Below are 13,522 nucleotides of genomic sequence, written 5' to 3'. Positions count from 1 at the left end.
TAGGGTTTTCCCCTACAGGGAAATAGCCTGTAATAGCTACTCCAGAACAGCTATTTCACAGCTGATCCTCAAGTTTTGTGCTCTTCTCCAACAGCCAGTGCCTTTTTAGTCTGTGTTAGTAGTGGCTTAAGCTAAACTGAAAACAGAACTCCAAATACAGAACCGTCTATACAAGATGCTAGTCCAGAACAGCTTTTACATTTTAAATTCAGGCTCCAGTTCTTTTCAGAGTATGCCCAGATAGCTTAATTTTTAAGTTTTTACCTAACATAACAAACTGGATTAAAATATTCTTAAAAAGATGAAATAAAAATGAAACAGATGAAATGGAAACATCTGCCTAAAAAGGTAAACTAAGCAAGTGTCAGGAAGAGGGTCAACTTGTAGCCTTGTTCTAACTTGTAGCTTACATTCCCACCTGTAGATGGGGAATTTTGACTTTTTCTTTAAGAAAAAAATTGGTCCCTGATTTGAGCAATACTCATAGAGACAATTTAAGCAGCATTTGGGTGTAGCTAAAAATTTATAATAAAACACTTAAAATACATGTAAAATGCCTATCAGTTAACATTGCAGACAATGTAAAATAATTGCATAAGACAAGCATGCAACAGCTATAGTTTGTAACTCAGATTATCTAGTGGTACTCTGATAGTTTTTTCAGTGTTAGCAGCTCCAAAGCTATTCCATTATAAAGACCTAACTTCCTTGCTACATTTCTCAGATTGCCAGTTTTGATGTGAAAATAGTAAACATGCTAAAGAAGGTACTTTTTTCACTAAATAACGAACTTTTTTTTGTTAAGATTAGAATGGCTGATCTTCCTTTCTTATATTTTTATCATATCTGTTCTTTATATCTACCTGAATATGCATTTAAGTTGAATAACTATTTCTTAATCAAATCTGAAAAATCATGTAAGAAGAGAGTTCGGCACTTTACCTCCAATTTGCCACGTGCACAGCCTAATAGCAATAGGTTGGCTCTGTCCCTCTCACAGGAAATAGGAGACCAAGGCCATGCTCCATCACTAGCTGCTGACCACCAGCAAATGACCATATCTTGCATACAGTTTATTGCCAGGTGACGTTTCATCCTTCTACCTTCTGGTCCAAGTATATCAATATAAGAAATCTGATGGAAGAAAAAATGCAGGAAATATTTGAGGTGATAAAATAGCATAGTGGGAGCAATTGGGAGCATTTACTTTGGATGTGTGAAAGAGAAATTATATATACACAGAGGACTGTGTACATATATCTTCATATAGGCTGTCTGTGAATGTAAAAAATATCTCCTCAGACAGAAAAAGACATGCTCACACTTCTATCTATGGGGAGGGGATTGGGAAGGAAAGGAATGTGAGTTAAGAAGGAATTTACTGCAATGACTCCAATCAATACCAAAATGTACAGTCATGGTTGCTTGACAGCATCGACCTACACATAGGATTTAAGCTTAGCCATATTAAATGACAAGTTCTGCAAAGCTGACCAGGGAGCTAAGGCTAGTGTTTAAGACATAATCAAATATTAAATATATTCTACAGTGTTTGAGCAAACATATATCTTTCTTTTTCCTCCCTAAATTAAGGAACCCAGATACAAACACTCACTTTGCAAGAGAATATATACTTTTCTGCATAATGTGGATGAGCTACAGCATCATGCGTAAAGTTTATGCAGCTCTTGAGAGTTGTGCCTCTTTCTCAGGAAGGATTTATGGAATTTATTATTCAAACTGTGTTATTTTGGAGCATGGTTATTTGAAAACATGAGCAGTGCACCATCTGGGTGACACATGCCAAGGAAATATAGATTGCACCACATTTCTGCTTAAGGAATTAATGGAAGGTTGATAGCTAGAGGAAAAAAAAACTATCTTGCCATTGCTGGTCAGCAATAATCGAACCACTTTCTGGGGATTAAGCGCATGGCTAAGCCTACTGGACCAGACACTAGCAAAGGGCAGGGGGTCTTCTTATCAGAGAAATGCTTCTGGAGCCAGTCTCACTACATGACAGATTGCTTTCATATTCCTGTCTGCAAGGCAACAAAGGATGGCAGTAATGCGATAATGCCAGAGTGCAATGGGTGTTAAGAACCCGTTGCATTTATGTATTGTATTTAGTAAATAATCAGGCTCATCCAAATTGTGATCTCACCACTCAACCAAGGCCATTAAAATCAAGGTTAATGCTTTAATAATCCTTTGCTGTTTTTTTATATGGTCAAAAAGAACCCTTTTCTATTTGCATGGTCATAATATTATTGACCTCTTCATCCCCTGAATACACATCAAAAGGAACTGAAATCAAAGTAATTACCAATGTTGTTCTCTCATGGTAAACATTTAACTCCTTGTACTGTTGTCTCCTTCAGTAAATTGAAATGGATTAAAAAACCACAGATGGGAAAAACTTGGAAAAGGTCAATATTTTCAGAATATCCTGTGTTTTACTTGTCAAAATACTCTTTAGCGTAAAGATAAAACATACATAAAAGTTAACAGGTACATGAATTAAAACTATATATAAATAGTTCATTTAGTGACAACACATTTATTAGGATGGAAAAACACAAATACTTTCACAGATTAGTAGATTAGATTAGATTTCACATTAGCGCTGTATTGCAGAATTAACTGTTCATAACAATTTCAAATGCAGTAACAGCCACAAATCTTTTGTAAACCTTTACATCTTCCACTAGACATGGCACTTGCAAACATGGACAAATGCCACTGAAAAAAGGAAAATTATAATAGCTGGTTTTATATTTTGCTGATCTTCAAGATTGTAGTGATTCATACAGTAAGCCTTTTTTTTTTCAAAGTGTAAATAATATCCAGGGTGCTATGATTTAGAAAGGAAGATAGAGAAAGTAAGTCTTCCATTTAGGTATGTATTGTGTAAAAAAAAAAAAAAAAAAAAAAATCAAACTGTGAGAAGGAAAGCATGGTTGACCTGTTCTTAACAGCATGCTGGCCGTCCAGTACTGCCTAGCATTTCCTGACAATTTTGGCCACCATGAGGCCGGACAGTGAACAATGTGAAGTTGCTTCTGTCCAGGTACCAAAGAAATTACAATGTAAATATGACAGAAATTTAATTATATCCTTACATATGACTGTAAGCAAGCATTTTCCTCATTTTAGAAATGTGAATTTAAATGCAAATACTACGTACATTTCTCAAGGCTACACCAGAGGCAGAGATGAAGGCTACACTCAAATTTCCTGAATCTTAGCTCCATATTTTAACACCCTGGTGCAAGTAGCAAGTGCAAGCTACCTTCTAATTCAATTACTCTTGGAAAAAAAAAAAAATCAACACTAAGGAACTGTTTTTTCTGAAGTGTGTGGCCAGCAGGAGAGGGAAGTGATGGTGCCCCTGTACTCGGCACTGGTGAGGCCACAGCTTGAATACTGTGTTCAGTTTTGGGCCCCTCACTACAAGAAGGATGCTGAGGTGCTGGAGCGTGTCCAGAGAAGGGCAACGAAGCTGGTGAGGGGTCTGGAGCACAAATCTTCTAAGAATCGGCTGAGGGAACTGGGGTTGTTCAGTCTGGAGAAGAGGAGGCTGAGGGGAGACCTTATCGCTCTCTACAACTACCTGAAAGGGGGTTGTGGCGACGAGGGTGTTGGTCTCTTCTCCCAAGTAACTAGTGATAGGACAAGAGGAAATGGCCTCAAGTTGCACCAGGGGAGGTTTAGATTGGACATTAGGAAAAATTTCTTCACCAAGAGAGTGGTCAGGCATTGGAACAGGCTGCCCAGGGAGGTGGTGGAGTCACCATCACAGGGAGTGTTCAAAAAACGTGTGGATGTGGCACTTCAGCACATGGTTTAGGGAACATGGTGGCGCTGGATTAATGGTTGGACTTGATGATCTTGAAGGTCCTTTCCAATCTAGTGATTCTGTGATTCTGTGTATTGTTAAAAGTTTGCACATTTGCAACTGAGGATCATCTTTTGTTGTTTTTGTTACTACTGATAGAGACACTACTGTTTGACTGTGTCTGTGATCTTTTAGCTTTTGTAAGTTTGACCAAAAGCAGCCATGAAGAACTCTAATTCAATGCAGAGAGCTGACACAATATTATTGCAGTAGTGAATACTTTCTGCTGGCTCACACTGGTGCAATTTTGAAGATAATAAAAATTATATTTAGCTGCCTAACTAGCAAGTCTCTCACAAAAGAACATTCAATTAAAAAATGCAAATGCCTTTTTTTGGCTGGCAAAGAAATAATCCATAGTGATTCCCACTGATTTCAAGAGAAAGCAAAGTTAACATTGAACATGGAGGCGTTTCTAGAAGCTCAGCTGTGTCAGCAAAGAACTGAACGTAACAACCCTATTAAGGAGCGCAGCAGATATTTATGGTTTCCTAGGGCAGACAGAGTTTTCTATGGATTAGGCTTTCCTTTTTCCCCAAGAAAAAAAACGCCATAACCATTAGATTCAAAATGTGCCCAGCATGAAAATATATTTTCTAAACAGAAATTAAGTAAGGAGCTATGGCCCTCACAATTAAATGATGAAGGCAGTCTTCAGCTCACCATAGCTTCTTCGTTAAAGTTTAGAGCTATTAAACCCGCCCCCCACACACCACCCTTGCTTCTAAAGCACAACCTTAAAAAACACCATAGGCCAGGCAGAAGCGCAAATAATTTTAAAGTAAACTACGTATCAGCTCAGTTCCTGGTGAACAGTGAACTGTCTCAAATCCACGTTATAGAGGTTGGATCAATCTCGCAAACACAAGTCATTGCTGAAAAGAGGCCCTGAACTGAAACAGCCTGGAAAATGTATTAGATATTCATCCTAGCAGAAAGTATTTCTACCAAGCAAGTTAAAACGTAATATAGCAAAACTTAAATTAAACACATCCTTAAAAAGCTTGCAGATGCAAATTCCCTTATGTGAGGAAGAAAATTACTGAGGGGTTGTCAAGGGGAAAATATTTGCTAGCACAAGATTGTTTCCCTTAACATTTATCCGGTCTGAAATAAATACAAACTCTCTCTTTTACTTACTACATCTTTCTACCTTTCTTGAGCAAAGGCTTGTCTCTTCTTCATTCTTGCAGTGAATTGGATGCAGCCCCTTTCTTACTCTGCCTGTTCAAACTTAATTGCCTTTGGCTGATGATTTTTTCTTACTGTTGTAGTGCCAAGCACTTCCACCTAAGGTCAGCCACTGCCCTGATGTCAATGAGTTTATGGCTGAAATAAGTTGTGTCTACACAGCCCAATCCATCCAAGACACAATGTAATTCAGCTTGAGATGAGCTGATTTCTACTGACATCCAAACTGGCTAGTTTAACGCCAGCTCAGCTACCTCTAGACTACCTTTCAACTACTCCTGTGACTGAGGTATAGCCACACCCAACACATAAAGGGCTGAAAAAAGGAGTGTTTTAATCTTCACTGTGTAAGTAGTAAATTGAGATGCAGAGGCACCAAGTCACTTGCCTAAGGTCACATACATAGTTTGTCAGTGGTGAGAACCTCAGCTTCTGTATCATGGGTCCTAGCTCAGTGACTTAATTGTAAAACCAACTTTCTCAACAATACAATTACTGTAACTAGAGGGAAAACTAAGATTTCTGCAAAGAATTACAACTGTCTTGGAGCTCAGACAGATGACTGAATTATCATAACTTCATGAGTTCGTGTATATCAGCTGAGACATAGCAATTGACCATGCGTGCGTTTTTAGCCCACAGCAAACAAGAGGTAAAACACATTGGCTTAAACCTTTTACAGTGAGGTTTACCATTACAGATTTTGCTTCATGCTTGTTAGATGCTGAGAATGTGCAAAGGGTCAGTTACTGTTGCTCAACTGACACAAGGTAATCTGTTAAGCAGGGGTAACTCAACTGTGCATCTGAGCCCTTAGCCTAAATACAGTAGAAAATTGGATCCCTCTTGGCACAGTATTTTAACTCATTAACTCAGAATGCCATGTAACTTTTTTTGACTTTTCAATAACTGCTGTTTTTAGAATTTGAGCTGTTCCGATCAGTTATATAAAGGCTTGCAATTTATACTGCTATACCATACCAGTGAGTACCAGTGATTCAAAATGTAATATTACCACAGTATTTACAGTCACCATTGACAGCTATACCTTAAAGTCCAAACAAGAGAGTTTTTCCAGTCTTTTGTTTACATCAGAAGAATCCATCTTCCTTGTAAACTGAATAAAGCAGAGTTGGTTATGGTCCTCAAATGACAAGATGATGAAATTGTCTGTAAGAACAGCTGAAAAACAAATAAAAATTGTCACCACTGTAATACCTGTTTCTAGTAACCAAACAAATCGCTGAACCCTCCACTGAGACATTACAAAAAGCAATTTTTTCAAGACAGTGTCTTAAATATTACACTGAAGACTCTGTCACGTCCTAAAAGACATCCATGTGTCATCCTGCCAGGACCTTCTTGGAAATGAGAACTAAAGCCTAGGGAGCACTTCGATTACATTATACCTGAATAAATTATCTCATATCAAGTTACCACCACATTCAAATATATGTTTTATGCCTTTCCACATTAATTTTCATCTCTGTTCAGCCTTCAATTTTTTTTTTTTTTAATGGTAACATCCACCAGTATTTTGGAAATGCACCTAATACAGCATTGCTTGTGTTAAGGATGACAAATACAAATTTAGTACTTGAGGTGTATCTGGTATTTTGACCTTGTAGGGTTCTGGGTGCTGCTGCAGACACCAAGAAGGCTGTTACATACAGGATTACGTTTTAGAGGGGTTACGAATTTGTTGGAAGCTTCACATGGGCGTACCCAAACAGTACAGGTAACCAAGATGGAACAGAGTCTCTTGGAGTCTGGAAAAGCGCAGTGGAATCCCTTCTGTGATCATAAGGGGGTGCTAGACCAAAATAGTTCCGTGTAAAGGTGAATAACTAATTTGACAATTAAAATTAATTAGACAATAGTATCTAGGATTTTTCCCAAGTGTTATCCAGTTATTCAAGCAGTGCCCACATTTAAAGAGATGTCTGAGAATGAAGTGAGTCATCAGGGTAAGTAGTACTAGATCACTGAAGAACTGTTAATGAGAATCAGGTTTAAAGTAAAGCTCGCAAGCCGTTTTCAGAAAGTAAACTCAGAAACCTCTGCTAAAAGGAAAATGCCAAGTAAAGTGGAAGGGAATTTAAAAACAAACAAACAAAACCCTGCGAACAACCCCAGGAAAAAAAAAAAACAAAAAAAGCATTTGTGACTAATATCCTAGATTCTTAAATGTATTTTATATATCCTTAAGTAGATTGACAGTTTAGTCTTACATATAAGCAGTGAAAACTGGCTACTCAGCTTTACTTTGCTTTAGTCTGATTTACAACCAGTTTCATTATCCAATAGTCATGTACTGGCACAGCTCTGAAGTAGCTGGTATGCAAATGCTAAAGGGTAAAGTTTAAAGCCAAATAATTGCCTTTGAAATGTAACATTAACGCTACCTTTTGGGAAAAAAAAAAAAAAAAAGAAATGTCGATAAAGTATCTGACATGGTAAGTTGGAAGCTACAACTGAGGTCCTAAACACACATGAAAATTCAAAGCCACTGAGTATAGTATCCTCAATACATACACAGTTAAAATATTTTTATATCCTCACAGACCTAGTTTACATTAAAGATGACCTACAGCACACCTCAGATGCTTCTGCAATTTGTTTTGGTTGAAGGAACGAAAGCAGGATTCAAAGATCCCTGGGCAGGTGTGAACGAGGTGTTCACAGTTCAGGAAATCAGCACTCCCCTGATTTTCAGTATCTGTGGCTGTCTGAGGCAGGAGTGGAGACCTGATTGACGTGAATGCAACTAGACCATGATTCAGAGAGCACCCATATGCTGCAGTCAGACTACCCTATAAAGGCAGGCAGTGTAGTTAATATTCTATATACTAGTACTGCAAGACCTCAGTGCCACAAAATAATTTAGAAAATTAGAAATACTATTTTCTCTTAGGAGAGCGATTTCTCTATAATTTCTAATTAGAAACATTTAAAAATTTTGCCTATAAATAATAAAAATCAAGATGATTTTATTAGAGGCAGGAGGATTATAAAGGTGATCTTAATTCTGTATTTTATGCACACAATCTGACCTTTATACCAAGTGTTAAAAGGGCATGCTGCTCTGAGTTAGAATTACAACTTTTCATAAGTAATTTTGGCAGCTTGTAATATTATCCATTTCTACATATACACAATTGTTAAAATAAGAACTATTATTTTTATACAGACTTCTTGTATTAAATATCAAATTTCTTTTTGCCAACTTTATATTCACAACCCTAATTCCAACCTAGATTTAGAAAGACATGCAATTATGCTGGATTAAAGTTAATTTATTCTAGGACAACATTATGTCATGGTTCTTGCATAAGGATAGTTCAGCATAAAGATTTGTATTTTGAACACTATTTGTATGGGTAACAAAAGTATATTCTTTTGTTGTTCACGTCACGAAAACGTATTTCAATGACAGGTATTATGGGTTTTACTTTTACTGAATAGAAGCAGTCCTGTTTCACCTTCAGGCATGGGTATTACCGAACATGGAGGCTTAAGAAATTCTTGAATAAGTGAAAATACGGACAAACCATTATACAATGTTATTTATAGGACTTCGAGTGGTGTAACTGTAAAACATATTTGTTCCTTTACTATTACTTTACTTGTAAGCTTTTTTACTTAGCAGCATTTTAAAAAAAATTTATATTTCTGTGACAAATTAAGCCAATGTAATGCTAGATATGTCTAATTTAGTTATATATTTTTTTAATTATTTTTAAAGACAGAGTATTCTAAAGAGTTCTACAGTAAACTTCAATTTGGGTATAACCTTAGCTTCCATGTTTTCCTACTTTTTGTCACCTGAATGTATGAAATCCTCTGTCTGGAAACAGAGGGCAGTAAAATCTGAATTAGTAATCTAGTAATTAAATGAAGAGTAAAAATAAGGAGTCAAGACATTAAATGTGCTTTGCACTCTCTGTGTAATTAGTCGATAAAAAAAGAGGTTAGGGTTAACTTTTTTGTGATACTAAAGATGCTACTAACATAGTTATATTGTTACTTTTCAGGACTAAACTACAATATACTCATAAGAAAGGATTTGAGGGACACAGTATTGCAGCTTTCTTGAATAACCAGGCCAATATTCAATAGATGCCCGAGTATGGCAGAAAATAAATCATTAAAGATCAAAGTTAAATCTAGCATATATTCTTATTAAAGGGATGTAATTTGGGTCTACTTTTTAAGAATTTGGAAGATAATGCTAATGTAATTTGGCTCGCACAGAAATTCCATGTTTTTGATCGTGCAGATACCAAGATACTGACACCTGCTTGGGTTCTCAGTGGAGCTCTGTAAAGACACATTGAAAAAACTACAGTTGTACTATAAAGCTGTGGAGAACTGGTACATTTTCATAAGTCTTCTTCTGCATTAAATTAAAACTTCACTTTTAGCAGTCACTAGTTAATAACAATAGTGAGATTCTGGAAATCTAGAAACTAAATCAGAACACCTCCACATAACAATGCTATCCGGCCTCTTCTAATAAGTAAATATTTTAATAATAACTATCCCACATAATTAATCAGTTGGTGAATGTTTGGTTCTGTCCCATTTTCCCACTTATGAAATAAACATGACAAGTTCAAATGGCATGTTCACAGTGATTAAAACGTGTTAGGAAACTGAATTTTAGCAACCTATTCAGTATTTGACAAGCCTGAAAACTTTGATGTTAAATATTATTCTTAAAGTGTTCTTAGTCCTGAGGGTTGTAACTATGGCTTTTACATGCAATTACTTGTTGTGTTTGCAAGTCCCCAGTGGCAATAATTAGTCTACCTGTTGACATACTGTTTCTCTACTCTATTGTTAATGCAGGGAATTGATTTGCACGTGGGTGTAATTACCATCACTGATGGTGTCGGAGATGAGCTTCCCCACCAGGGTCCTGTCAATCACCACTTTCTCCAGCTGTGGCCCAGAAAGGCTTAGGGACACCAATATACCTGAGTGAAAGAGGAGCTAAATCCAAACAGTGAGAAAACAAGACATCAAGAATCATTAATAAAGTGAAACGTTCCAAGGTACATATTAGCAGCTGTCCATTACGTAGTAATCTAATTTTCAAAATTACAAAAATGACATAACTTTGATGTGAAGATGTCTTATAATGACTTTGAAAGCTTTTTCAATGAAAGGGAGAGGTGTAATATGACACTGAATTATACAAGAATTACAATTGCTGAACACTTGAAGATGATGTGTGGTAAGTCCCCAAACGTTGCAGAAAATGTACTGAATTAGTTCATTAAAAATGGAGATAAAATTCTGTCCTGAATGAGTAAAAGGATGATGCTGATCACTACCATACATGGACCTGATTTTTCCTCTATAAAATGACTGCATAGCCTGCATGAAAAAAAAACATATAAAGTTGGGCTTCATGTAATTTTATATTATTATCAGAGATTAAAACCAACACCTTTTTGCTGTCCTTGTAATTTCTGATCATTCATATATCGTTTAACTTAAATAATGGTGCCCTGCCACAGTGCTGGCTGTGGGTTCCTAATAAATCCATATACTCCTCGGCATAAGGTTATTGATGTCTCTCTTAGAAGGAATTTAAACCACTGGACAGAAAAGTCAGAGGCTTATTTCAGAGTTAACTAAATATTTCTGCCTAATTAATCTCAATAAAATGATACATATAATCTTGAAGACTAAGTCATATTACTTATCAGCTCCTTCTGATGCCATATTTTTTAAGGGAGAAAGAATGTTCAGTGGGAAGAGTTATGAAAACCATTTCTTTTTGCATAAATAAACCATTAAATTTAGTCATTTTCTGAATGCAACTATTACAGCAAAGAAATTCAGAAAATAAACCCCATAAAATTCCCTGCTCCATTGTGAGTTGACCTCACTTTGCCAAGTTAGTCCAGTAGAAGGAGTATGAGAAAAGCTTTATTAGAGAGATATTGTTTTCTTAGTAACATGGTAAAAGATTAAGTCAGGGGTTTATAAAAAAATTTCTGATCATATTAATTAACTCGTTGCCAAACTTGAGTTCTACAGAAACCTTGGTGTAAAAAGTGAAAAAAATCACTACTGTGACTTTGATCTTCACACGCAGTACTGAAAACACAAGTATCTTCACAAGTAAGGCTGCCTCTTGTGCAGTGCTCTGCTCCCAATAATTTAGCTATGAAAATTCTCAGTTATACATATTTGGCTATATTACTATAGCTCTGTGCTCTCTGTAGCAAAGAACAGGACAAGCGTATTTAAATAAATTACCTTCTTGCCCTGACCAATATCTTTAGCCAACATTTTTCTAATCTATCTTTCTGTCAATTCACAGTAGTTTCGAAAGAAATTCTAGCGACATCTGAAATAGAAACAAAAAATACCTATGACGTGAAATGAATTTGTTAAGAACAAATGATCATTTCCCATCCTGCCAAAGTCTAATCATGCGTTCGTTTGATAAGTGTATATAGTCAATGTTTCAATATTCCCTGTCATGACAGATGTCCTTTAAGGTTTTGTCCTAGTAAAAATGTTAGACACAGTTACACTCATGCAGCTTTACAATCTTCCAAAACTTCAATTTATCCTTATGTTGAAGTTAGATTAGATAAAATCGCAATTTATTTCCAACTTGATAATGTTAAGTCCAGCAAGGTTTGACTACTGTTAGCTATAATTGTCCGAAGAACCTAGGTGAAAAAGTGAGGGTTGAAACCCAGAAGTTGGCAAACTACAATGCAAGCAATGATCAAGCAAAATTACATAAATACTCTAGAAAGATCAGTTCTAAATTACTGAATGAATATCAGCCTGCCAGAGAAAACACCCCAAATTCTTCAGTGTTATGTGCCAACAAGGGAGCTGGTGCAGTCATATACATAAACTCTCCAAACTGTGTCTTCCACTATGCCTTTGCTTGGGAGCTATGTTCTTCCCTCAGAAAGTATTACTCTAATGGTAGGTTGCTCCCATGCTCCCTTTCCTTGCAGGGAGTGAGAAGAGCATCCTGGAGTCAACCTGAGAGAACAACCTAAGGGAATCAGAAGTCTTTGTAGCCTCTAGGTTTATCTGAGAGAGTAGGGATATATACCACCCATCCAGGTAAAGAGGAGAGGAAAAAATGTGTTTTGATCTGTAGATGGTCAGTGGTTTTGAATGACTGCATTATTGAATGAGGCCACATGCTTGTCATTCTGCTGATATCTAATGTGTCCATCTAATACGCTGTACAGAGAAATGCTTGCAAACTCTTGGCTTGAGAGCAACAAATAAAGTTAGGATTCTTCAACTCTTAAATGTTTCAGGTGTAAATTCACTTTATGTCTATATGTTCATTTCCTGGTAGTGACATAAATCACAGCTGTTACAGAGGTAGAATAGAAATCTATGAAAACCACTCCAGTGTATGATGACAAGACATTTATATAAATAAAAAATATTGTGCTAATCGGTGTGCTTTGCTTTACATCTATGAAACTAGTTATTAAACCAATATATTCTCAATAATGCATAGATTTCTCTCTATGCTGTCAGTATGGCATAATGAAATGACAGAAAGTAGGTAAAAATAATATAATTTCCATAGCTTTTATTCATTCTCTCATTACGCTCCCTCCTTTATTTTTACAGTGAAACATTCTTTCCCATTATCCTCCACAGAAGTTTGAGATACTACACCCAAGAAGTTTGGTAATACATCTGTGCTCCACAGGTTTAAGTTGTTCCCGCTAGGAAGTTTAGAGTGTAAATTTAAAAAGTAAATCAGAGACCTTACACACTATATGGCCATGTAAGCTCAGTACTTCTTCTACCTCCCTTTAAAAATCCTTTGGATTAGAATGGGGGCATTTTGAAATAGTTCTTAAAGTTTACCATGAAATACAAGCAGGTATTTAAATAAGGCAGGGAAGTGGCTGAGTCACCATGTCTGGAAGTATTTAAAAGATGTGTAGATGTGGTGCTTAGGGACATGGTTTAGTGGTGGACTTGGCAGTGTTAGGTTAATGGTTGGACTTGATCTTAAGGGTTTTTTCCAACTAAATGATTCTGTGATTCTGCATTATTTTTCATCAAAAATATTCTGTAGAAGAGAAAATATTTATGTGCTCGAATTGAAATGTCACCATTTTAATTCCTTACTCACTGTGAAGTCTATGCAAAGACTGTTACATGATAATAAGATTTACATGGTGTTATACATAAGCTTGCATAGTGAAGCTCATGTTTTGGTGGATGGGATCAGTCCAATCATAAACTCGAATGAATATAAAGCAAATGGGGAAGACTGCAAATTTGGCTTGAACACAGATACAGAGCGATCCAACTCTAAAAAGTACTGCTCAAGGTAATTGCCCATCATTGCTGAAGAATAAAAGAAAATGTAAGAGGCATTATTTACACAAGGCATGAAGTCATTCCATCTAACAG

General features: G+C 36.3%; 1 protein-coding gene across 1 annotated transcript in view; it reads right to left on the bottom strand.

The window, feature by feature from the left end:
• Positions 1-13,522, bottom strand: part of WDPCP (WD repeat containing planar cell polarity effector) — a 100,759-nt gene that overhangs the window by 76,463 nt on the left and 10,774 nt on the right. Inside the window, exons 6-8 of the mRNA XM_010283330.1 lie at positions 9,970-10,084; positions 6,138-6,271; positions 943-1,134 (exon numbers count right to left, since the gene is read on the bottom strand). Of these exons, the coding sequence (XP_010281632.1) occupies positions 943-1,134; positions 6,138-6,271; positions 9,970-10,084 (441 nt within the window). The remainder of the gene's footprint in view (positions 1-942; positions 1,135-6,137; positions 6,272-9,969; positions 10,085-13,522) is intronic.

Source organism: Phaethon lepturus, unplaced genomic scaffold, assembly GCF_000687285.1.
Source record: "Phaethon lepturus isolate BGI_N335 unplaced genomic scaffold, ASM68728v1 scaffold19733, whole genome shotgun sequence".
NCBI classification, from domain to species: Eukaryota; Metazoa; Chordata; class Aves; order Phaethontiformes; family Phaethontidae; genus Phaethon; species Phaethon lepturus.
This window is presented reverse-complemented; position numbering and strand designations above follow the sequence as displayed.